A 26,673-nucleotide genomic window follows, 5' to 3' on the forward strand; every position below is an offset into this window, starting at 1 on the left:
CAGCTAAAAGCAACTGCGTGAGAATCCACAGACCTGTGGATGTGTTGAAGGTGTGCTGAAAAATGCGGAACGGAAATTAGGGAGCAGCAGAAAAGTGGAATGTATTATTTAAATCGGTGTGTTGGAAAACACGGAGCGGAGTTTTTTTTTTTAACCGGATCTGGATCGGCATTTTCCCATGCCTTGCCGATACGCATTTTTTTGCAAATATCGGCGGCCGATCCGATCCAAATATCGGATCGGGACATCCCTACCTTATAATATGGTGCGCCTTATAATGCGGTGCGCCTTATATATGAACACAGTTTTAAAATATGCCATTCTTTGAAGGTGTGCCTTATAATCCAGTGCGCCTTATAGTGTGGAAAATACGGTGTATAATATATATATTATATATATATATATATATATATATCAAATCAAATCAACTTTATTTATAGAGCACATTTAAAATTTACCACAGGGGTAGCCAAAGTGCTGTACAATGAGCAGGTTAAAAGATAAAACGAGTACCGAGCAAACACAACACAACACAAACAGAACACGATAAAAAATAAATAATTAAAATAGAATTAATAAAAACATAAAAACAGGATCACAGCAGGTGTATTATGGGGCGCCATTGCAGGATGGATATCACTCAGTGTTAAAAGCCATGGAATAAAAGTATGTTTTTAAGAGAGATTTAAAAACAGGAAGAGAGGAGGCTTGTCTAACACTCAGGGGTAGGTCGTTCCAGAGCTTGGGAGCAGCAACGGCGAAAGCTCTGTCACCTCTAAGCTTCAGCCTTGTGTCAGGGACCGTCAACATATATTATATATATATATATATAATCTAGTATCTTCTACATATATATACACATATATTCATAAACATATAGACATATATATTAACATATACATATATACACATATATACATACAGCATATACATATATATATATACACATATATATACACATATATATATACAGTATACACATATATACAGTGTACATATACACACACACATTATATAGACAGACAGACAGACAGACAGACAGACAGACAGACAGACAGACAGACAGATAGATAGATAGATAGATAGATAGATAGATAGATAGATAGATAGATAGATAGATAGATAGATAGATAGATAGATAGATAGATAGATAGATAGATAGATAGATAGATAGATAGATAGATAGATTGATAGATACATACAGTCGTGGTCAAAAGTTTACATACACTTGTAAAGAACATAATGTCATGGCTGTTTTGAGTTTCCAATAATTTCTACAACGCTTATTTTTTTGTGATAGAGTGATTGGAGCACATACTTGTTGGTCTCAAAAAACATTCATGAAGTTTGGTTCTTTTATGAATTTATTATGGGTCTACTGAAAATGTGACCAAATCTGCTGGGTCAAAAGTATACATACAGCAATGTTAATATTTGCTTACATGTCCCTTGGCAAGTTTCACTGCAATAAGGCGCTTTTGGTAGCCATCCACAAGCTTCTGGTTTCATTTTTGACCACTCCTCTTGACAAAATTGGTGCAGTTCAGCTAAATGTGTTGGTTTTCTGACATTGACTTGTTTCTTCAGCATTGTCCACATGTTTAAGTAAGGACTTTGGGAAGGTTATTCTAAAACCTTAATTCTCGCCTGATTTAGCCATTCCTTTACCACTTTTGACGTGTGTTTAGGGTCATTGTCCTGTTGGAACACAGGTTTTTTGATTTTAAGTTGTCCTGAAGAATTTAGAGGTAATCCTCCTTTTTCATTGTCCCATTTACTCTCTGTAAAGCACCAGTTCCATTGGCAGCAAAACAGGCCCATAGCATAATACTACCACCACCATGCTTGACGGTTAGGCCTGGTGTTCCTGGGATTAAAAGCCTCACCTTTTCTCCTCCAAACATATTGCTGGGTATTGTGGCCAAGTCTTGTTAATCTATCTGTGGTGGTGGGTTGAGGAGGGCGTAATAATGAGATTATACGATTTGCATAATTGGCCATAACGCATATGCAGGTGTCCTTTTTATGGCTGCTGCGAGAGAGACAAAAATTGGGCAAAAAGCTCGCCAAGCAGAACAATACGTTTAGGAATTCAGTGAACTTCCCTCTTTCGTTTTTTTAATGCAACCAACATGCTTCTCGTAGAGAAGAGCGAAACGTGCCTTCATGTTAGAGAGTCTCCAAAAGTCTTCTGAAGGTTAGAAAAAACTAGAAAAAGACTCTCTTGGAAAAGCAGTGCTGCACCTGCCTCTATACCTCTCTACATTAATCATGATCAATCATCTCCTCTTCCCGCTTGATTGGAATTTTTTCATTGTACCAACATGGCACATTTGTGCTATGGCGCCATGTTTTGGACGAGTTTGCTCACTTTAGGTGCAGCTGTGCATCTGTTTAGACTGAGCCTTGAACTGGAAGTAGAAGTGCAAGCAATTCCGTCTTCAAGCCATCCATAGCGTTTTTACTTGTATGGATTCTTCATTCATCACTCCAAGCAACGTTTGTAAGTTTTACAATATAACTAAAACAATTCTTACTTACTAAAGCGTCCCATGAGTGATGTCAGTAGGAGTGTTTTCATGCATATTTGTACCTGCTATCGTAATGTAATGAAGCTAGCGTCGTTAGCATTAGCTAACATGTTAACCCGTTTACGAGTCTCTGTGTTAGTATTATCTTACAATGGCATTCTTTTTGTATTGTTTCAGTTTCATAAATTCACCCAAACGTCACTGTGGAGTCATTGAGTCTGTTTCGCTGATTCCTAGCTTCCGCAGCTAGTGGGTCCATGACGATGACTTCTGTTTTGTTTGAGCATCCCGTTTTACTGCCGTGTTACAGACACCCGTTTGGAAACAACTAAGGTACCGTATTTTCCGCACCATTAGCCGCACCTAAAAACCACAAATTTACTCAAAAGCTGACAGTGCGGCTTTTAACCCGGTGCGCTTTATATATGGATAAATATTAAGATTCATTTTCATAAAGTTTCGTTCTCGCAACTTCGGTAAACAGCCGCCATCTTTTTTCCCGGTAGAGCAGGAAGCGCTTCTTCTTCTACGCAAGCAACCGCCAAGGTAAGCACCCGCCCCCATAGAACAGGAAGCGCTTCTTCTTGTACTGTAAGCAACCACCCGCCCCCGGAAGAAGAAGAAGCGCGCGGTGCATGCTGGGATATGTGACGTTTCATTTCCATTTGTGTGTTTATGTAAAGACCCCAAAATGGCTCCTATTAAGTGTGTTGTCTGTCTAATTATAAATAATGCAGACGAGGCGTGTTAACTGAGTTCTCAACGTTTACTCACAGCGTGCTCATAACCACATTCTAACTGCCAGCATACAACAACGCTTCTCAGGGCTACCGCGCATGCTCGTAACTATCGTTGCATGCTGGGTAGTGTAGTTGTTATATTTGCTAGCTCATAACATCAGATTAAGAGACACGCTTACGCGCTTAATTCAATACTCGCCGTCATTCCGGGTGGATTGACAAAAGACCTCCAGCCGCTAGATATTGGTGTCAACAGGGCATTCGAAGCTAGACTGCTAACTGCGTGGGAACAATGGATGACAGAAGGCGAACACACCTTCACTAAGACAGGGAGGCAGCGCCAGACGACGCCAACATCTGCCAGTGGATCGTAAATGCCTGGGCAGATATTTCGGTCACAACTGTGGTCCGAGCTTTCCGGAAGGCAGGATTCACAGAACTGCTGGATAACAGTGACACTGACTCCGATGACTTCGACGAGACGGAACCGGCCATTTTGGATCTCACATTTGCCCAACTTTTCACTTCGGACACCGAAGACGAAGGATTTACGAATGAAGAATAACTTCAGAAAGTGAGCGCTATGTTTATTTTGTGTGTTGTGACATTAACGTTCGAGCAACATTATGTTGCTATTGCTCTGCACTATTTTGAATTTTACTATGTTTGTGATTGCACATTTGCGTACATTTTGGGACAGAGTTGTTAGAACGCTGGTTTTTAATATATTATTAAAGTTTGACTGACCTATCTGACTGTTTTTTTGACATTCCCTTTAGCGCAGCGTAGGCGCGGCTTATAGTCCGGGGCGGCTTATTGGTGGACAAAGTTATGAAATATGCCATTCATTGAAGGTGCGGCTAATAATCCGGTGCGCCTTATAGTGCGGAAAATACGGTATGTAAATAAACATCTACAGACTATTACCGTATTTTCCGCACTATAAGGCGCACCGGATTATTAGCCGCACCTTCTATGAATTACATATTTCATAATTTTGTCCACCAATAAGCCGCCCCGGACTATAAGCCGCGCCTACGCTGCGCTAAAGTGAATGTCAAAAAAACGCTGCGCTAAAGTGAATGTCAAAAAAACAGTCAGATAGTTCAGTCAAACTTTAATAATATATTGAAAACCAGCGTTCTAACAACTCTGTCCCAAAATGTACGCAAATGTGCAATCACAAACATAGTAAAATTCAAAATGGTGTAGAGCAATAAATAGCAACATAATGTTGCTCGAACGTTAATGTCACAACACACAAAATAAACATAGCGCTCACCTTCTGAAGTTATTCTTCATTCGTAAATCCTTCGAATTCTTCGTCTTCGGTGTCCGAATTGAAAAGTTGCGCAAGCGTGGGATCCAAAAATGGCCGGCTCCGCCTCGTCGAAGTCATCGGATTCAGTGTCGCTGTTGTTGTGCAGCAGTTCTGTGAATCCTGCCTTCCGGAAAGCTCGGACCACAGTTGTGACCGAAACTATCTGCCCAGGCATTTACGATCCACTGGCAAATGTTGGCGTATGTCGACCGGCGCTATCTGCCCGTCTTAGTGAAGGTGTGTTCGCCTTCGGAGCTGTGTGAAAAAAGCCACCCGGCCTCTTCGCGTAAACTTCCCTTAACCACTCGCTCATCTTTTCTTCATCCATCCATCCCTTCGAGTTAGCTTTTATGATGACGCCGGCTGGAAAGGTCTCTTTTGGCAAGGTCTTCCTTTTGAATATCACCATGGGTGGAAGTTAGCATGGCAAGCTAGAACCACAGTGAAGGATGACTTCTCATTCCCTGTGGTGCGAATATTCACCGTACGTGCTCCCGTTCCACAGGAATATCAGTTGCTGTGAAATACGGTAGTAATCCGTGTGCGGATGGAGAGATTGCGTCTTTTTATGAACCGGATCCTTGTCCTTTGTAGGAGCCATTTTGTGGTCTTTACAGATGTAAACAGGAAATGAAACGTACGGTGATATCCGCGCGTTTTTTCTTCTTCTTCCGGGGGCGGGTGGTTGCTTAAAGCGCTTCCTGTTCTATGGGGGCGGGTGCTTTCCTTGGCGGTTGCTTGCGTAGAAGAAGAAGCGCTTCCTGTTCTACCGGGAAAAAAGATGGCGGCTGTTTACCGAAGTTGCGAGATCGAAACTTTATGAAAATTAATCGTAATAAAGCGCACCGGGTTATAAGGCGCACTGTTAGCTTTTGAGAAAATTTGTGGTTTTTAGGTGCGCCTTATAGTGCGGAAAATACGGTACTGTGTAAATAACTCATTTCACAACATATATATCTGCGGTAAATAGTTTGGTGCGGCTAATATAAGGACAAATATATATTTTCCCGAACATTTAGTGGGTGCGGCTTATATCCCGGTGCGCTCTATAGTCCGTAAAATATGATAACTCTATTACCATCTACATACCAGATAATATATCCTGATATTACGCAAAAGGCTGCAATATACATCGCGATATAGGTTTTAGGCCATATTGCCTATCTCTAATTTGAAAAATGTTTTTTTGTAAAATACACATTGAGGCTATAAAGTGTGTTTTCGATCCGATTAATCCAACAAATTAATCGATAGATTACTCTTGGACAAGTACCCACGTACCTCATGGAGGGCCAAAGAGTGTCCATATCGCGGCGTGACTGTGTTGACAGAGGGGTCAAGGGTCATCCAGGTTTTGCTGCTTAGGTTGTACCTTAACCATGGCGGAGAAGACAAGTCAGACATCACTGAGAGGAAAGCCCTCTCGGTAAGACTGAGAAGTTGACTCACGCTTTGACCATGTGGTAGTCGGAGGCGTTGAAGACGTAGCCTCCGATGACCCACATGACGTCCTGCTCCACCACCGCCTTGTGGGACGCCCTGGCGAGGCCGGGATCGCTGAACGCCTCGCGGCTCCAGAAGGCCGAGTCGGCGGGGACAGAGACGGAGCAGTCTGGACCTGAAGGTCAAAAATGATAAGCAGGAAAATATGTGAGCAATGATTAGTTATGTAGTATTTTGATCATGAAGAACTCCACAATGTGAAGACGTGCAAATGTATCTTTGTGTGCACAATTACTATATTTAAATATTCTTCTGTTAAATTGACAAAACATTTATTTGACTAACCACAGTCTCCTAAAGTTGTCGGGTGCTTGGTTTGCAAAAGCAAATAACTGCAAGGGTCTCTCCATTTTTGAAAAAAAAAAATCATTGTTCTTAACAGCTGTAAGTAGCAGAGGTGTGGACTCGAGTCACATGACTTGGACTCGAGTCAGAATCGAGTCATGAATTTGATGACTTTAGACTCGACTTGACAAAATGTAAAAAGACTTGCAACTCGACTTAGACTTTAACATCAATGACTTGTGACTTCACTTGGACTTGAGCCTTTTGAATTGACATGACTTGACATGACTTGCTACTTTCCCCAAAACCCAAAGATGAAAAAGTTATTCGGGAGCGCTCCGTATTTTTCATTGTGTACTTGTCTATCAGCGTTGCGTGTGTCAGCTGGTGTGGTCTCAGTACAACAGCCAATCAAATTAGATCTACTTTGTTTTCATCACACAGCATTCATCCAATCAAATTGCAGGACAACCAACGAAGAAGACATGTCCAAACCACACGCCAGTGAACAAAAAATGATACCTAAAATAATTTCGTTTGGGTATAAAAATTACGAGGTGGTCAACACAAAACGGTTTGCAGTATGCAACACATGCGGTTCGAAAATGACTGATGGAGAGGCAACAACTTCCAACTTCGTCCGGCATTTGAAGTTGCACAAAGAACGGTAAGTTTTGAATGTAAGATAACGTTTATTGTCTAAGTAACGTGACTTTTATTTGCTGTGTAGTTAAATCAGTGAGGCTGTAAACTCACCGCTAACGTTATAACGTTATTGCAAACACGGGAATCTGTTGCAGTTCACTACCTTATTCATACTTTTTGTTCAGTGATTTTTTTTAAGCAGGGTTACGTTAGTCAATATATCACACGTAACGTTAGACGGCGGTCAGCAGCACCGCGTATTTTAGCCACCTAAAAAAAGACAAAAATAGTAAAATAAAGGTCAGTTAAAATGTATACTATATTATGAATATGTGTACCGTTTTAGCTAGCTTTCTGACATACTGTTGGTTGTTGACCTCAGTGGTCCCCAACCACCGGGCCGTGGCCCGGTACTGGTCCGTGGATCGATTGGTATCGGGCCGCACAAGAAATAATTTTTTTTTTCTTTCTTTTTTTAATTAAATCAACATAAAAACACAAGATACACTTACAAGTAGTGCACCAACCCAAAACAACTCTCTCCCCCCTTTTGTTCTGGGCATTGAACATGAAGACTCTTCCTTCACTGTTCCGAGTGGCCATGAGAGTCTTGGCAGTGCCTGCCTCCAGTGCTCCAGTGGAGCGAGTTTTCAGCCATGGTGGCATCATACTACGCCCCCATCGTGCACAAATGACTGACAGACTCTTGGCTAATTTGGTCTTTTGCAAATGCAATGCAGCATAGGGCCCTGACATATAAAAAGTACAACTTTTTTGTTATGTTCACGTATATGTCATGTTTTTTCAATGTTAACACTTTTGTACAAATAAGTACATTTGCACTTTATTTTTCAATGTGTTTGTTCTGTAAAGGAATGAGTTAATGTTTAAAATGACTGGTTAATAGTGCTATTATAAAGTGCAATGTCAGCACAATTTTCTTTCCTGCAATTTAAAATGCACTTGTTTTAATAAATAAATACAGCGTTTGAAAAGCATACACAATCTGTGTTAATATATTAGTCTGTGGTTAAAAGGACTTGAAAGGACTCGAAACTCAAAATGCAGGACTTAGGACTTGACTTGAGACTTTCCAGTCTTGACTTTGGACTTGACTCGGGGCTTGCCTGTCTTGACTCGGGACTTGACTCGGACTTGAGGGCAAAGACTTGAGACTTACTTGTGACTTGCAAAACAATGACTTGGTCCCACCTCTGGTAAGTAGTCAATTGTGTTTATAAAGCGCTTTTCACAGATAGAAATCACAAAGCATTGGTGAATTAAAACGACAAATACTGTACATTCAAACAACAGCGGCAACATCATAAAAAATATGTTTTTCAAAATGTAAGTCCATAAAGTAAAAGTTGTACTAAAAAGCAAAGTCTTCTAATGTTTTTAGACAGGTTTTAAGAGTGAGTTTTTGGGCTCTTTAGCGGACCCTAGCCTGTAGGCACAACAAATCAGTAGCCGTGTGTACATGGTAGGGTTGTACAGTATACCGGTACTAGTATGGTATGGCGGCACTAACGAATAAAAAACGGTACAATACTGTTTGAAATGTACCGGTTCCCCGTTTTTTTTTTCATGACATTGCTGGTTATACGAGCAGAGGAGCATGTTCGGCAGCGCACATACACAGAGTACTTACAAGCAGACACAGTGTGTAGACAAAAGGGAGAAAAAGTAAAGATAAAGGTGAAGTTATAACACTGAAACGCCCTCAGGAAGAGGTGCTTTAAGACATGGCTAGCTAGCTAGGAGCAATCATCCATCCGCAGTCGGCAGTGTTTTAGCTACTTCTAAATCACTAATACTCGCCCCCATGGCGACGAATATAGTAAGTTTCTTACAAGTATTATTATCACAGGAGGACGAGAAATAGGTAAACATGCTTCACTACACACCCTAGGAGGATACAATAGCTCACCGCTACCAGCAAGCTAGCACCCCTGAATCTAACAAGGCTAACATTCTCTTCTTGGAAGCTAACAGGATGCTAACATTCACTTCTTGGAAGCTAACAGGATGCTAACATACTCGTCTTGGAAGCTAACATGATGCCAATATACTCTTCTTGGAAGCTAACAGGATGCTAATGCTAATATACTCTTCCAGTACTATAAATGTAGCAAGCCAATGGCGACCCACCTTGCCAGCCCACCCCGCAGACGCACGTCTTGTCCCTGCAGCGTCCTCTCTCAGAGTACCCGCAGTCGTCCAGGCAAGAAGGAACGTCACAGGCATCCCCTTTCCACTTGTCCTGACAGTCACAGTAGGGCTTCCCCGTGTCGTTGGACAGGCGGCACTCTCCACTGCCGGAACAGTTGTTAGGACATGTGTTCACCCTGTGGAAGAAGAACAAGTCCCTGAAAAGCAAACTCTACATAAATTAAAGCTGCAAGCAGCGTTGGTCGGGCCCGCGTATTTGGCAGGTGCTAGTCCTAAGTGTCCCAATACTTTTGTCCAGTTTTAGTCCCAAGTGTCCCAATACTTTTGGCAAGTTGTAGTCCTAAGTGTCCCAATACTTTTGTCCAGTTTTCGGCCTAAGTGTCCCAATACTTTTGTCCAGTTTTCGGCCTAAGTGTCCCAATACTTTTGTCCGGTGGTAGTCTGAAGTGTCCCAAGACTTTTGTCTAGTGTACCTACCTTGTCTGCATTGTGTGGGCACGCTGGTGCTTCCTGCTTTTAAGCAGCCATCTTAAAAAAAACAGCAGCGCAGCAGCATCAGCCCAGCGGGTCTTTGAAGGGTCATAAAATCAAAACCGGAGCAGGTATTAAAACGCTGTTCTGTTATTTTATACACAAGGGTTTAATCTCTCTTCTGTGTTAGTTTGAAGCCGAAACGACAAACGCGCTCAGAGGAGATAGATTTTGAAGAAAGGTGACCGTTTTTTACAAAAAAATTGTTTTGAGGGGGGAATAGCAAACTTCCTGTTGATTTTTGCTGGGGGTTGTCAATTTATGAAATGTAGGCCTAAGTGAGACCTACATAGAGGTTTTTGTTTCATGTCTCTCCGACCTTCCCAGTGGGAGTTACAGGCAGTTTTGTCAGTTTTTTCATCCGAGGAGCAGTTTTTTTGTGCGTTTTATTAAAAAATTGCGCTAGAGCACAATTTTGAGATTTGGGGTTAGGTTTTTTATTAGATCACAATTTTTGCCAGTCCTGATGTGTGCGTTCAGTTTGGTGAGTTTTGAAGCATGTTAAGGGGGTCAAATTACAGCTCAAAGAGGCAAAAGTGACTGTTTTTAGTACTTTTTTGTCTTGAAGGGGGAATTGCCAACTTCCTGTTGATTTTAGCCCGAGGATGTACTATTATGAAATGTAGGTCTAAGTCAGACCTACATAGAGGTTTTTGTTTCATGTCTCTCCGACCTTCCTAGTGGGAGTTACAGGCAGTCTAGTTTTTTTTTTCCCTAGGGGGCACTAGAGCGCAATTTTGAGTTTTGTGGTTCGTTTTTTTTTTTTAAAAGGCAATTTTCGCAGGTCCTGATGTGTGGGTCAAATATGGTGAGTTTTGAAGCATGTTAAGTGGGTCAAATTACAGTTTAATGTGGCGGCGGAAGAATAAAGAATAAAGAATAAAACCTTACAAATTCAATAGGTCCTTATGGCCCATTGCATAAGGAATCCCTGTGGGAGTCCTTATGCAATGGGCCATGCGGGCCCTAATAAAACATGTCTTTAATAATTGAAGTACACCTTTGCTCTTTTGGAATTTGTGGCCTGGTTGTCACTGGAACAAAAAACACTGCGGCGTGAATTCTGACTTATATGTGTTTAGACTGAACTCTGGACTTTCACAATACACCTTTGCGTTTTGAGGCAAAACGGTGTAAATCCCTTGTTGATCTATAAAGTGTATCTGGGTGTCAGGGAGTGCTATTTGAAATATGAAAGGTCAGGTTATCGTCCTCCGCTAGGCAGCAACATAAAAACAAACGCAGGAGACATAAGTCAATGATTGACAGCATGGCTGTACACTTTGTTCAATGTTTGCTTTCAAAACAAGGTCCACAAACCTCTCCTAAGCACCAATACCAACACGCTCTTCTGCAGTCTGATGGGCTCAGAGACACCACTTTTATCCAACCAACGTTGGTCCCCTTTGTGCATGTACTGTATACTGTAACTATCATCACATGCTACAACGTAACAATAAGGAGCGGGACACGCGTTATGGGGTCTACGCGCTAACAATTACATTCAACTTCATGCTAGGTCAGGGGTCGGCAACCTTTACCACTCAAAGAGTCATTTTGACCCGTTTCACAAATTAAAGAAAACAATGGGAGCCACAAAACTCTTTTGAAATTTAAAATGAAATTAAAGCTGCAAGCAGCGTTGGTCGGGCCCGCGTATTTGGCAGGTGCTAGTCCTAAGTGTCCCAAAACTTTTGTCTACTTTTAGTCTGAAGTGTCCCAAGACTTTTGTCTAGTGTACCTACCTTGTCTGCATTGTGTGGGCACGTTGGTGCTTCCTGCTTTTGAGCAGCCATCTTAAAAAAACAGCACCGCAGGAGCATCAGTGCAGCGGGTCTTTGAAGGGTCATAAAATCAAAACCGGAGCAGGTATCACAACTCTTCCGCCGACTTTTAATCAGAAGGGTTCAATCTCTCTCCTGTGTTAGTTTGAAGCCGAAACAACAAACACGCTCAGAGGAGATAATGTTTGAAGAAAGGGGACGGGTTTTTACAAAAATGTTGTGTTGAAGGGGGAATAGCAAACTTCCTGTATATTTTTGCTGGGGGTTGTCAATTTATGAAATGTAGGTCTAAGTGAGACCTACGGAGAGGATTTTGTTTCATGTCTCTCCGACCTTCCCAGTGGGAGTTACAGGCAGTTTTGTAATTTTTTTCTTCCGAGGAGCAGTTTTTTCTCCGTTTTATTCAAAAATTGCTGTAGAGCGCAATTTTTAAATTTGGGGTTAGGTTTTTTTACTAGATCTCAGTTTTTGCCAGTCCTGATGTGTGCGTTCAGTTCGGTGAGTTTTGAAGCATGTTAAGAGGGTCAAATTACAGCTCAAAGAGGCAAAAGTGACTTTTTTTAGTACTTTTTTGTCTTGAAGGGGGAATTGCCAACTTCCTGTTGATTTTAGCCCGAGGATATACAATTATGAAAAGTAGGTGTAAGTCAGACCTACATAGACGTTTTTGTTTCATGTCTCTCCGACCTTCCTAGTGGGAGTTAAAGGCAGTCTAGTTTTTTTTTTCCTAGGGGGCGCTAGAGCGCAATTTTGAGTTTTGGGGTTTGGTTGTTTTAAAAAAAAAGGTAATTTTCGCAGGTCCTGATGTGTGGGTCAAATTTGGTGAGTTTTGAAGCATGTTAAGTGGGTCAAATTACAGTTTAATCTGGCGGCGGAAGAAAAAAGAATAATAATAAAACCTTAGAATAACAATAGGTCCTTATGTCCCATTGCATAAGGACGAGTCCTTTTGCAATGGGCCATTGCGGGCCCTAATAATAACTAGTCCTAAGTGTCCCAATACTTTTGTCTACTTTTAGTCTGAAGTGTCCCAAGACTTTTGTCTAGTGTACCTACCTTGTCTGCATTGTGTGGGCACGTTGGTGCTTCCTGCTTTTAAGCAGCCATCTTAAAAAAACAGCACCGCAGGAGCATCAGTGCAGCGGGTCTTTGAAGGGTCATAAAATCAAAACCGGAGCAGGTATCACAACTCTTTCGCCGACTTTTAATCAGAAGGGTTAAATCTCTCTCCTGTGTTAGTTTGAAGCCGAAACAACAAACGCGCTCAGAGGAGATAAGTTTTGAAGAAAGGTGACCGGTTTTTACAAAAATGTTGTGTTGAAGGGGGAATAGCAAACTTCCTGTATATTTTTGCTGGGGGTTGTCAATTTATGAAATGTAGGTCTAAGTGAGACCTACGGAGAGGATTTTGTTTCATGTCTCTCCGACCTTCCCAGTGGGAGTTACAGGCAGTTTTGTCATTTTTTTCTTCCGAGGAGCAGTTTTTTCTCCGTTTTATTCAAAAATTGCTCTAGAGCGCAATTTTTAAATTTGGGGTTAGGTTTTTTTTATTAGATCACAATTTTTGCCAGTCCTGATGTGTGCGTTCAGTTTGGTGAGTTTTGAAGCGTGTTAAGGGGGTCAAATTACAGCTCAAAAAGGCAAAAGTGACTGTTTTTAGTACTTTTTTGTCTTGAAGGGGGAATTGCCAACTTCCTGTTGATTTTTGCCCGAGGATATACAATTATGAAAACTAGGTCTAAGTCAAACCTACATAGAGGTTTTTGTTTCATGTCTCTCCGACCTTCCTAGTGGGAGTTACAGGCAGTCTAGTTTTTTTTTCCCCCTAGGGGGCGCTAGAGCGCAATTTTGAGTTTTGGGGTTTGTTTTTTTATTAAAAGACAATTTTCGCAGGTCCTGATGTGTGGGTCAAATATGGTGAGTTTTGAAGCATGTTAAGTGGGTCAAATTAGTGCTCAAAGAGGCGGCGGAAGAATAAGAAAGAAAGAATAAAACCTTACAAATTCAATAGGTCCTTATGTCCTATTGCATAAGGACTCCCTTTGGGAGTCCTTATGCAATGGGCCATGCGGGCCCTAATAATAAAACCTTAGAAATTCAATAGGTCCTTATGTCCCATTGCATAAGGACTCCCTGTGGGAGTCCTTTTGCAATGGGCCATTGCGGGCCCTAATAATAATAAAACCTTAGAAATACAATAGGTCCTTATGTCCCATTGCATAAGGACTCCCTGTGGGAGTCCTTTTGCAATGGGCCATTGCGGGCCCTAATAAGAAAGAATAAAACGATCGAATAACAATAGATCCTTATGTCCCATTGCGGGCCCTAATAAAACCTTAGAAATTCAATAGGTCCTTATGTCCCATTGCATAAGGACTCCCTGTGGGAGTCCTTTTGCAATGGGCCATTGCGGGCCCTAATAACACTGCATGCAAAGTTTTTTTTTGCTTTGTGCTATGTATAAACCAGGGGTCTCAGACACGCGGCCCGCACCTTAATATGAAAATGTAATGTTAGTGCGGCCCGCGAGTTTTACATGAATGGCGCTTGACAGCGTCATTCCTGCCAACCCTCCCGATTTTTTCGGGAGACTCCCGTATTTCAGGGCAACTATTCTCTCGAATGTCTGCTGATTTTCACCTTAACAACAATAATAAGGGCGTGCTGTGTTGGCATTGCCTTTAGCGCCCTCTACAACCTGTACATACAGCGTGCCAGCCCAGTTACATGTTATGTGAGGCTTCTACAGACACACATGACTGACTGCAAGGCATACTTGGTCAACAGCCATACAGGTCACACTGAGGGTGGCCGTATAAACAACTTTAACACTCTTACTAATATGCGCCACACTGTGAACCCACACCAAACAAGAATGACAAACACATTTCGGGAGAACATCCGCACTGTAACACAACAAACACAACAGAACAAATACCCAGAATCCCATGTATCCCTAACTCTTCCGGGCTACATTATACACCCCCGCTACCACCAAACCCCGCGCCCTCCCAACCCTGCCCCCCCCACACATCTATCCGTGCGACGGCACGTAATCAATATTGTTGTCCGGGTGAAAATCTGAGAATATTTGCCCGGGGGGAGGTATTGAAATCCGGAAGTCTCCCGGAAAAATCGGGAGGGTCGGTAAGTATGCAGCTGAGCCGCATCAGAGTGGTCAAAGAGCCGCAGGTTGCTGACCCCTGTGCTAGGTCATAGGGCTGAAAACCCTATCACGATATAAGTGTTTTCCATAATAATGGATTTTTTTTTATGACCTGTGAAAAATACACTCTGATTATAATCGCCTCAGCTACCAAGGCAGAAAGGAAAGGAAAACAATGTCAATACAACTCAAAAATATTGATCAAGTCCAAGGTACAAAATTAAGAATATGTAAGAAATGCTTAATAAAGTGTAACAAAATAGTGTGGAAATGAAAACATAGAGAAACCTGAAAATATATATTTTTTTGCAGGTTTACTGCCAGGAAGTGGTTTGTGTAACATTTAATTTGGTCCCTTATTCATATTCGAGTATGGGAATACATTTATGATAAGCAGTAATTGTTATTAAAATATTCTTGGACCAAATTATTATTTTAAAATAGCACGTTTGTTAGGGGGGGGGGGGTTGGGGAGGAGATCTTGCCCCAAGTGGAGGAGTTCAAGTACCTCGGAGTCTTGTTCACGAGTGAGGGAAGAGTGGATCGTGAGATCGACAGGCGGATCGGTGCGGCGTCTTCAGTAATGCGGACGCTGTATCGATCCGTTGTGGTGAAGAAGGAGCTGAGCCAGAAGGCAAAGCTCTCAATTTACCGGTCGATCTACGTTCCCATCCTCACCTATGGTCTTGAGCTTTGGGTTATGACCGAAAGGACAAGATCACGGGTACAAGCGGCCGAAATGAGTTTCCTCCGCCGGGTGGCGGGGCTCTCCCTTAGAGATAGGGTGAGAAGCTCTGTCATCCGGGGGGAGCTCAAAGTAAAGCCGCTGCTCCTCCACATCGAGAGGAGCCAGATGAGGTGGTTCGGGCATCTGGTCAGGATGCCACCCGAGCGCCTCCCTAAGGAGGTGTTTAGGGCACGTCCGACCGGTAGGAGGCCGCGGGGAAGACCCAGGACACGCTGGGAAGACTATGTCTCCCGGCTGACCTGGGAACGCCTCGGGATCCCCCGGGAGGAGCTGGACGAAGTGGCTGGGGAGAGGGAAGTCTGGGCTTCCCGACCCGACCTCGGATAAGCAGAAGAAGATGGATGGATGGATGGATGGACGTTTGTTATTTATTTTAGTCATGCACTTTAGTTCCTACCTGTTTCCGTACATCCGAATAGGGAACGGACAAGGACTAAAAAGGAGTAAAAAAAAATGTTCAACTGCCATACTGTCGAGGTGATGTTTCCTGTTTTATTGAACAATTATTTTGACTTTCTCTTCTCACTCCGCGCAGAGAATCAACAGCAAGACGGCGCAACCAAACTTGATTGTTGACACAATACGTGATTGGCTCTTTAGCGTGTTCCTCCCATTGCTCACTGATCACTTCCTGTTTTGAGTGCCTTTGTTCATGTGACCAACCTTGCTCCATAACTTCCGGTTTCTTCCGACCAAAAAAACAATGGTAGATTCATCAATCGGTTAATCCAGGGCATTTTTTAATCTAATAGATTGTGTGTATATGGCGAAACATATTGATATCGTTTTATCGGCCCGGCCGGCCCTACTACGTTAGTAGAGACCTTTCACATTTGATCCGATACAGAATCAACTCCCGGTACCTGGGACCGCTCTCATTGAACCCCGTCAAATCATTGCCCTCGTGTAACCAGGTTCAGTCAGGGTGGTCGCAGCACCGAAGACCCAGGAGGATGTCACGTATACGGCTGCTACCCTGAGAATGTCTTAAGTTTTAATAATAAATTAAAGCTGCAAGCAGCGTTGGTCGGGCCCGCGTATTTGGCAGGTGCTAGTCCTAAGTGTCCCAAAACTTTTGTCTACTTTTAGTCTGAAGTGTCCCAAGACTTTTGTCTAGTGTACCTACCTTGTCTGCATTGTGTGGGCACGTTGGTGCTTCCTGCTTTTGAGCAGCCATCTTAAAAAAACAGCACCGCAGGAGCATCAGTGCAGCGGGTCTTTGAAGGGTCATAAAATCAAAACCGGAGCAGGTATCACAACTCTTTCACCAACTTTTAATCAGAAGGGTTAAATCTCTCTCCTGTGTTAGTTTGAAGCCGAAACAACAAACGCGCTCAGAGGAGATAATGTTTGAAGAAAGGTGACGGGTTTTTACAAAAATGTTGTGTTGAAGGGGGAATAGCAAACTTCCTGTTGATTTTTGCTGGGGGTTGTCAATTTATGAAATGTAGGTCTAAGTGAGACCTACGGAGAGGTATTTGTTCCATGTCTCTCCGACCTTCCCAATGGGAGTTACAGTCAGTTTTGTAATCTTTTCCTTCCGAGGAGCAGTTTTTTGTGCGTTTTATAAAAAAAATTGCTGTAGAGCACAATTTTTAGATTTGGGGTTAGGTTTTTTCATTAGATCACAGTATTAGCCAGTCCTGATGTGTGTGTTCAGTTTGGTGAGTTTTGAAGCATGTTAAGGGGGTCAAATTACAGCTCAAAGAGGCAAAAGTGACTGTTTTTAGTACTTTTTTGTCTTGAAGGGGGAATTGCCAACTTCCTGTTGATTTTAGCCCGAGAAAGTACCATTATGAACGTTAGGTCTGAGTCAGACCTACATAGAGGATTTTGTTTCATGTCTTTCCGACCTTCCTAGTGGGAGTTACAGGCAGTCTATTTTGTTTTTTTCCTAGGGGGCGCTAGAGCGCAATTTTGATTTTTGCAGTTTGTTTTTTTTATTAAAAGACCATTTTCGCAGGTCCTGATGTGTGGGTCAAATATGGTGAGTTTTGAAGTATGTTAAGTGGGTCAAATTAGTGCTCGAAGAGGCGGCCGGTATAATAATAATAATAATAATAATAATAAAACCTTAGAAATTCAATAGGTCCTTATGTCCCATTGCATAAGGACTCCCTGTGGGAGTCCTTTTGCAATGGGCCATTGCGGGCCCTAATTAAGTAATCCAATTATTTTGAATAATTTGACATATGCAGGCATTTTTAAATGTCAAAGATTTCAAACAAATCCATCCATCCATTTTTTTACCGCACGTATCCCTCTCACATGAAACTGTAATCTAGCTGTCAGCAGGCTACTGTATAAACACATTTTGTTGTAAGTTACACAAATGATATCAGGGTAACAGTCACCCACCTCTTCTAAACTTGTACTTATCATTGTAGCAACTGGATTTGAATTTGAACGTATGTCCATTTTTAGTAGTAATTACACGAGGCCCCTGGTGTTCCACTCGCTAGTTCTTTAGCCAACAGAATTTAGTTTTTCCAACCACGGGAATGAAAAAAGTGAGTCAGAACGACGTTGAATCCAAGAACAAAAGCATCGAAATCCATGACGAGGTGTGTTGGTCTGGCGAAACGGTCCATGGTTAGCATGGACTCTTGCTGAGGCTTTTAAATATCTACAACATGCATTTGACAGAGTACAAGAACAACTTTGCTATCTTCAACTGGTTTTAAATGCAGAGAAAACAAAGTGTATGCTCTTTACCACATCAAAAACTGTAAGATCATCACTGTGTGAGAACATTTTAACAAGAAATGGGCAACAAATTATGTTAGTATCTGCTTTTAAATATTTAGGATTTTTAATTGGGGCTGAGGTTGCTGAGGTAGTTAAAAAGCTCCTCGGTGGCAAGGCCCCGGGGGTGGATGAGATCCGCCCGGAGTTCCTTAAGGCTCTGGATGCTGTAGGGCTGTCTTGGTTGACAAGACTCTGCAGCATCGCGTGGACATCGGGGGCAGTACCTCTGGATTGGCAGACCGGGGTGGTGGTTCCTCTCTTTAAAAAGGGGAACCGGAGGGTGTGTTCTAACTATCATGGGATCACACTCCTCAGCCTTCCCGGTAAGGTCTATTCAGGTGTACTGGAGAGGAGGCTACGCCGGATAGTCGAACCTCGGATTCAGGAGGAACAGTGTGGTTTTCGTCCTGGTCGTGGAACTGTGGACCAGCTCTATACTCTCGGCAGGGTCCTTGAGGGTGCATGGGAGTTTGCCCAACCAGTCTACATGTGCTTTGTGGACTTGGAGAAGGCATTCGACCGTGTCCCTCGGGAAGTCCTGTGGGGAGTGCTCAGAGAGTATGGGGTTTCGGACTGTCTGATTGTGGCGGTCCGCTCCCTGTATGATCAGTGTCAGAGCTTGGATCGCATTGCCGGCAGTAAGTCGGACACGTTTCCGGTGAGGGTTGGACTCCGCCAAGGCTGCCCTTTGTCACCCATTCTGTTCATAACTTTTATGGACAGAATTTCTAGGCGCAGTCAAGGCGTTGAGGGGATCCGGTTTGGTGGCTGCAGGATTAGGTCTCTGCTTTTTGCAGATGATTTGGTCCTGATGGCTTCATCTGGCCAGGATCTTCAGCTCTCACTGGATCGGTTCGCAGCTGAGTGTGAAGCGACTGGGATGAGAATCAGCACCTCCAAGTCCGAGTCCATGGTTCTCGCCCGGAAAAGGGTGGAGTGCCATCTCCGGGTTGGGGAGGAGATCTTGCCCCAAGTGGAGGAGTTCAAGTACCTCGGAGTCTTGTTCACGAGTGAGGGAAGAGTGGATCGTGAGATCGACAGGCGGATGGGTGCGGCGTCTTCAGTAATGCGGACGCTGTATCGATCCGTTGTGGTGAAGAAGGAGCTGAGCCGGAAGGCAAAGCTCTCAATTTACCGGTCGATCTACGTTCCCATCCTCACCTATGGTCATGAGCTTTGGGTTATGACCGAAAGGACAAGATCACGGGTACAAGCGGCCGAAATGAGTTTCCTCCGCCGGGTGGCGGGGCTCTCCCTTAGAGATAGGGTGAGAAGCTCTGTCATCCGGGGGGAGCTCAAAGTAAAGCCGCTGCTCCTCCGCATCGAGAGGAGCCAGATGAGGTGGTTCGGGCATCTGGTCAGGATGCCACCCGAGCGCCTCCTTAAGGAGGTGTTTAGGGCACGTCCGACCGGTAGGAGGCCGCGGGGAAGACCCAGGACACGCTGGGAAGACTATGTCTCCCGGCTGGCCTGGGAACGCCTCGGGATCCCCCGGGAGGAGCTGGACGAAGTGGCTGGGGAGAGGGAAGTCTGGGCTTCCCTGCTTAGGCTGCTGCCCCCGCGACCCGACCTCGGATAAGCGGAAGAAGATGGATGGATGGATGGATGGATGGATGGACGTTTGTTATTTATTTTAGTCATGCACTTTAGTTCCTACCTGTTTCCGTACATCCGAATAGGGAACGGACAAGGACTAAAAAGGAGTAAAAAAAAATGTTCAACTGCCATACTGTCGAGGTGATGTTTCCTGTTTTATTGAACAATTATTTTGACTTTCTCTTCTCACTCCGCGCAGAGAATCAACAGCAAGACGGCGCAACCAATCTTGATTGTTGACACAATACGTGATTGGCTCTTTAGCGCGTTCCTCCCATTGCTCACTGATCACTTCCTGTTTTGAGTGCCTTTGTTCATGTGACCAACCTTGCTTCATAACTTCCGGTTTCTTCCGACCAAAAAAACAATGGTAGATTCATCAATCGGTTAATCCAGGGCATTTTTTAATCTAATAGATTGTGTGTATATGGCGAAACATATTGATATCGTTTTTATCGGCCCGGCCCTACTACGTTAGTAGAGACCTTTCACATTTGATCCGATACAGAATCAACTCCCGGTACCTGGGACCGCTCTCATTGAACCCCGTAAAATCATTGCCCTCGTGTAACCAGGTTCAGTCAGGGTGGTCGCAGCACCGAAGACCCAGGAGGATGTCACGTATACGGCTGCTACCCTGAGAATGTCTTAAGTTTTAATAATAAATTAAAGCTGCAAGCAGCGTTGGTCGGGCCCGCGTATTTGGCAGGTGCTAGTCCTAAGTGTCCCAAAACTTTTGTCTACTTTTAGTCTGAAGTGTCCCAAGACTTTTGTCTAGTGTACCTACCTTGTCTGCATTGTGTGGGCACGTTGGTGCTTCCTGCTTTTGAGCAGCCATCTTAAAAAAACAGCACCGCAGGAGCATCAGTGCAGCGGGTCTTTGAAGGGTCATAAAATCAAAACCGGAGCAGGTATCACAACTCTTTCACCAACTTTTAATCAGAAGGGTTCAATCTCTCTCCTGTGTTAGTTTGAAGCCGAAACAACAAACGCGCTCAGAGGAGATAATGTTTGAAGAAAGGGGACGGGTTTTTACAAAAATGTTGTGTTGAAGGGGGAATAGCAAACTTCCTGTTGATTTTTGCTGGGGGTTGTCAATTTATGAAATGTAGGTCTAAGTGAGACCTACATAGAGGTTTTTGTTTCATCTCTCTCCGACTTTCCCAGTGGAAGTTACAGGCAGTTTTGTCAGATTTTTCATCCGAGGTGCAGTTTTTTGTGCGTTTTATTAAAAAATTGCTGTAGAGCACAATTTTTAGATTTGGGGTTAGGTTTTTTCATTAGATCACAGTTTTAGCCAGTCCTGATGTGTGTGTTCAGTTCGGTGAGTTTTGAAGCATGTTAAGGGGGTCAAATTACAGCTCAAAAAGGCAAAAGTGACTGTTTTTAGTACTTTTTTGTCTTGAAGGGGGAATTGCCAACTTCCTGTTGATTTTAGCCCGAGAATGTACCATTATGAAAGTTAGGTCTGAGTCAGACCTACATAGAGGATTTTGTTTCATGTTTTTCCGACCTTCCTAGTGGGAGTTACAGGCAGTCTAGTTTTTTTTTTTCCTAGGGGGCGCTAGAGCGCAATTTTGAGTTTTGGGGTTTGGTTTTTTGATAAAACGTACTGGCGTTTATTACTGATGTGTGTGTAAAATTTGGTGAGTTTTGAAGCATGCTAAGGGGGTCAAATTATAGCGCAAAGAAGCGGAAGAATAATAATAATTAAAGCTGCAAGCTGCATTGGTCGGGCCCGCGTATTTGGCAGGTGCTAGTCCTAAGTGTCCCAATACTTTTGTCAACTTTTAGTCTGAAGTGTCCCAAGACTTTAGTCTCGTGTACCTACCTTGTCTGCATTGTGTGGGCACGTTGGTGCTTCCTGCTTTTGAGCAGCCATCTTAAAAAAACAGCACCGCAGGAGCATCAGTGCAGCGGGTCTTTGAAGGGTCATAAAATCAAAACCGGAGCAGGTATCACAACTCTTTCACCAACTTTTAATCAGAAGGGTTAAATCTCTCTCCTGTGTTAGTTTGAAGCCGAAACAACAAACGCGCTCAGAGGAGATAATGTTTGAAGAAAGGTGACGGGTTTTTACAAAAATGTTGTGTTGAAGGGGGAATAGCAAACTTCCTGTTGATTTTTGCTGGGGGTTGTCAATTTATGAAATGTAGGTCTAAGTGAGACCTACGGAGAGGTATTTGTTCCATGTCTCTCCGACCTTCCCAATGGGAGTTACAGTCAGTTTTGTAATCTTTTCCTTCCGAGGAGCAGTTTTTTGTGCGTTTTATAAAAAAAATTGCTGTAGAGCACAATTTTTAGATTTGGGGTTAGGTTTTTTCATTAGATCACAGTATTAGCCAGTCCTGATGTGTGTGTTCAGTTTGGTGAGTTTTGAAGCATGTTAAGGGGGTCAAATTACAGCTCAAAGAGGCAAAAGTGACTGTTTTTAGTACTTTTTTGTCTTGAAGGGGGAATTGTCAACTTCCTGTTGATTTTAGCCCGAGAATGTACCATTATGAACGTTAGGTCTGAGTCAGACCTACATAGAGGATTTTGTTTCATGTCTTTCCGACCTTCCTAGTGGGAGTTACAGGCAGTCTATTTTGTTTTTTTCCTAGGGGGCGCTAGAGCGCAATTTTGATTTTTGCAGTTTTTTTTTTTTTTATTAAAAGACAATTTTCGCAGGTCCTGATGTGTGGGTCAAATATGGTGAGTTTTGAAGTATGTTAAGTGGGTCAAATTAGTGCTCGAAGAGGCGGCCGGTATAATAATAATAATAATAATAATAATAAAACCTTAGAAATTCAATAGGTCCTTATGTCCCATTGCATAAGGACTCCCTGTGGGAGTCCTTTTGCAATGGGCCATTGCGGGCCCTAATTAAGTAATCCAATTATTTTGAATAATTTGACATATGCAGGCATTTTTAAATGTCAAAGATTTCAAACAAATCCATCCATCCATTTTTTTACCGCACGTATCCCTCTCACATGAAACTGTAATCTAGCTGTCAGCAGGCTACTGTATAAACACATTTTGTTGTAAGTTACACAAATGATATCAGGGTAACAGTCACCCACCTCTTCTAAACTTGTACTTATCATTGTAGCAACTGGATTTGAATTTGAACGTATGTCCATTTTTAGTAGTAATTACACGAGGCCCCTGGTGTTCCACTCGCTAGTTCTTTAGCCGACAGAATTTAGTTTTTCCCAACCACGGGAATGAAAAAAGTGAGTCAGAAGGACGTTGAATCCAAGAACAAAAGCATCGGAAACCATGACGAGGTGTGTTGGTCTGGCGAAACGGTCCATGGTTAGCATGGACTCTTGCTGAGGCTTTTAAATATCTACAACATGCATTTGACAGAGTACAAGAACAACTTTGCTATCTTCAACTGGTTTTAAATGCAGAGAAAACAAAGTGTATGCTCTTTACCACATCAAAAACTGTAAGATCATCACTGTGTGAGAACATTTTAACAAGAAATGGGCAACAAATTATGTTAGTATCTGCTTTTAAATATTTAGGATTTTTAATTGGGGCTGAGGTTGCTGAGGTAGTTAAAAAGCTCCTCGGTGGCAAGGCCCCGGGGGTGGATGAGATCCGCCCGGAGTTCCTTAAGGCTCTGGATGCTGTAGGGCTGTCTTGGTTGACAAGACTCTGCAGCATCGCGTGGACATCGGGGGCAGTACCTCTGGATTGGCAGACCGGGGTGGTGGTTCCTCTCTTTAAAAAGGGGAACCGGAGGGTGTGTTCTAACTATCGTGGGATCACACTCCTCAGCCTTCCCGGTAAGGTCTATTCAGGTGTACTGGAGAGGAGGCTACGCCGGATAGTCGAACCTCGGATTCAGGAGGAACAGTGTGGTTTTCGTCCTGGTCGTGGAACTGTGGACCAGCTCTATACTCTCGGCAGGGTCCTTGAGGGTGCATGGGAGTTTGCCCAACCAGTCTACATGTGCTTTGTGGACTTGGAGAAGGCATTCGACCGTGTCCCTCGGGAAGTCCTGTGGGGAGTGCTCAGAGAGTATGGGGTTTCGGACTGTCTGATTGTGGCGGTCCGCTCCCTGTATGATCAGTGTCAGAGCTTGGTTCGCATTGCCGGCAGTAAGTCGGACACGTTTCCGGTGAGGGTTGGACTCCGCCAAGGCTGCCCTTTGTCACCGATTCTGTTCATAACTTTTATGGACAGAATTTCTAGGCGCAGTCAAGGCGTTGAGGGGATCCGGTTTGGTGGCTGCAGGATTAGGTCTCTGCTTTTTGCAGATGATTTGGTCCTGATGGCTTCATCTGGCCAGGATCTTCAGCTCTCACTGGATCGGTTCGCAGCTGAGTGTGAAGCGACTGGGATGAGAATCAGCACCTCCAAGTCCGAGTCCATGGTTCTCGCCCGGAAAAGGGTGGAGTGCCATCTCCGGGTTGGGGAGGAGATCTTGCCCCAAGTGGAGGAGTTCAAGTACCTCGGAGTCTTGTTCACGAGTGAGGGAAGAGTGGATCGTGAGATCGACAGGCGGATCGGTGCGGCGTCTTCAGTAATGCGGACGCTGTATCGATCCGTTGTGGTGAAGAAGGAGCTGAGCCGGAAGGCAAAGCTCTCAATTTACCGGTCGATCTACGTTCCCATCCTCACCTATGGTCATGAGCTTTGGGTTATGACCGAAAGGACAAGATCACGGGTACAAGCGGCCGAAATGAGTTTCCTCCGCCGGGTGGCGGGGCTCTCCCTTAGAGATAGGGTGAGAAGCTCTGTCATCCGGGGGGAGCTCAAAGTAAAGCCGCTGCTCCTCCGCATCGAGAGGAGCCAGATGAGGTGGTTCGGGCATCTGGTCAGGATGCCACCCGAGCGCCTCCCTAAGGAGGTGTTTAGGGCATGTCCGACCGGTAGGAGGCCACGAGGAAGACCCAGGACACGTTGGGAAGACTATGTCTCCCGGCTGGCCTGGGAACGCCTCGGGATCCCCCGGGAGGAGCTGGACGAAGTGGCTGGGGAGAGGGAAGTCTGGGTTTCCCTGCTTAGGCTGCTGCCCCCGCGACCCGACCTCGGATAAGCGGAAGAAGATGGATGGATGGATGGAGGATTTTTAATTGATGACCACTTGAGTTTTAAGGAGCACATTCAGTATGTTGTAAAAAAAAACTGAAACTTTTACTGGGATTTTATTATAGAAACAAGTCTTGCTTTTCTTTTACTGTGAAACAGAAATTGGTGGAAACAACCTTTTTACCTGTTATTGACTATGGAGATGTGTTGTACATGAATGCTACTGCTGGTTGTCTCCACAAGCTGGATAGTGTGTACCACGGGGCACTGAGATTCATTACCAACTGCGCTCCCCTTACTCACCATTGTGTGTTATACTCAATGGTTAACTGGACATCTTTATGTGCTCGACGCCTCAATCATTGGTATGTTTTCATCTACAAAACCATTCTGGGTATCACTCCATCTTATCTGTCTTGTCTTTTAACAAAGAAACAAGGAAGTCACAATCTTCGTTCAATGAATGTTCGGCAATTTGTCGTCCCCAAAGTAAGAACTGAACTGGGCAAGAAAGCATTTAGGTTTTCAGCACCGAAGGCTTGGAATAACCTACAATCGAACATTAAACTTCAAACCCTAGTTACGTTGAATGAGTTTAAAGCTTCTGTGAAAGGATTGCAGTCTACCTTGTCTGTATGCACATGTGTCATGTGAGCAAGTTTTAATGTTGTAAATGTGATGTTTTATGTATTTGTTTACTGTTTTTAATGTAACCTTGCTGCTGCCCTCTTGGCCAGGTCTCCCTTGGAAAAGAGATCTTTGATCTCAATGGGATTTTACCTGGTTAAATAAAGGCTAATAATAATAATAATGTGTACAATAATACACATCGTACTGAAAGAATCAAATTACAATCACTTTTAAACAGAGGACACTTACATCCAAGCTGCTGATGGTGTGTTTGACAGAAATGCAGCTGGAAGGAGATAAGGATGTACTTTATTATTACATTTCTTTTTACTCTGATGTATTTTGAGGGCAGAGAAACGGAAAAATGGAAATGTAATTTATTTAATTGTGATGCAAGCTCCATATCAACTCAACTGGTGGGCAAAGGTAACATGTATGCAGTCCTTTCAGTTTGCTGTCGTAGTCAGGATGTAGTCTATATCGCCCTACATAGTGTTTATACTCTAAGTATTATGCTTATCATACATTAGCTGTTTGATAGAAACATGCATCTGAGGTATATTTTTGATTGCCAAATTTGGAGGCGTTGAAATTGCCAATGCTAATCAGTGCCATAATGGATATGGCATATCCAATGCAAATTAGCATTGAACAGCTTGAATAGTGGAGTGCTTTCTATCAAACATGCTAGCTTGGTTAGCATAGACCAGGGGTTCTTAAACTTTTCCACTCAAATATTATCACAAAAAATGTATACACCATTATGTTGTGCGAATATAAACCAACTAAATGTTACAATTAAAGTTTCAATGAAAATACAGCTTCACCACTTTAGTCATAATTTTTGCACGTAAGGAACTTCTCTATGACTTTAGCTCCAGACTGGAACTTAAGGGGAAAAAAATAAACCAGTGAAATGATCTGTACATGCAGCTAGAACCATTATTAATTAAGATTTGTTTATCTAGACATTAGCAAGACTCTTCAGATAGAAACACGTATTTTTTTCTGAAAACAGGCATTTTTTAACCTGCAATTCTTCAATTGAGCATCTATGGGATGTTGCAGAATCTTTAAACAAGATGTGGGGGGAAAAGCCATCCATCCATCCATCCATCCATCTTCCTCCGCTTATCCGAGGTCGGGTCGCGGGGGCAGCAGCCTAAGCAGGGAAGCCCAGACTTCCCTCTCCCCAGCCACTTCGTCCAGCTCCTCCCGAAGGATCCCGAGGCGTTCCCAGGCCAG

The 26,673-nt window shown here is 43.4% G+C and overlaps 1 protein-coding gene across 1 annotated transcript in view; it reads right to left on the reverse strand.

Moving 5' to 3' along the window:
- The window catches only part of atrn (attractin), a 323,662-nt gene that overhangs the window by 258,653 nt on the left and 38,336 nt on the right, over window positions 1–26,673 (reverse strand). The window contains exons 5-7 of the mRNA XM_061925143.1: window positions 9,177–9,373; window positions 6,042–6,210; window positions 5,874–5,964 (exon numbers count right to left, since the gene is read on the reverse strand). Of these exons, the coding sequence (XP_061781127.1) occupies window positions 5,874–5,964; window positions 6,042–6,210; window positions 9,177–9,373 (457 nt within the window). The remainder of the gene's footprint in view (window positions 1–5,873; window positions 5,965–6,041; window positions 6,211–9,176; window positions 9,374–26,673) is intronic.

The sequence above is a fragment of the Nerophis lumbriciformis genome, linkage group LG29, assembly GCF_033978685.3.
Source record: "Nerophis lumbriciformis linkage group LG29, RoL_Nlum_v2.1, whole genome shotgun sequence".
Classification (NCBI taxonomy): domain Eukaryota; kingdom Metazoa; phylum Chordata; class Actinopteri; order Syngnathiformes; family Syngnathidae; genus Nerophis; species Nerophis lumbriciformis.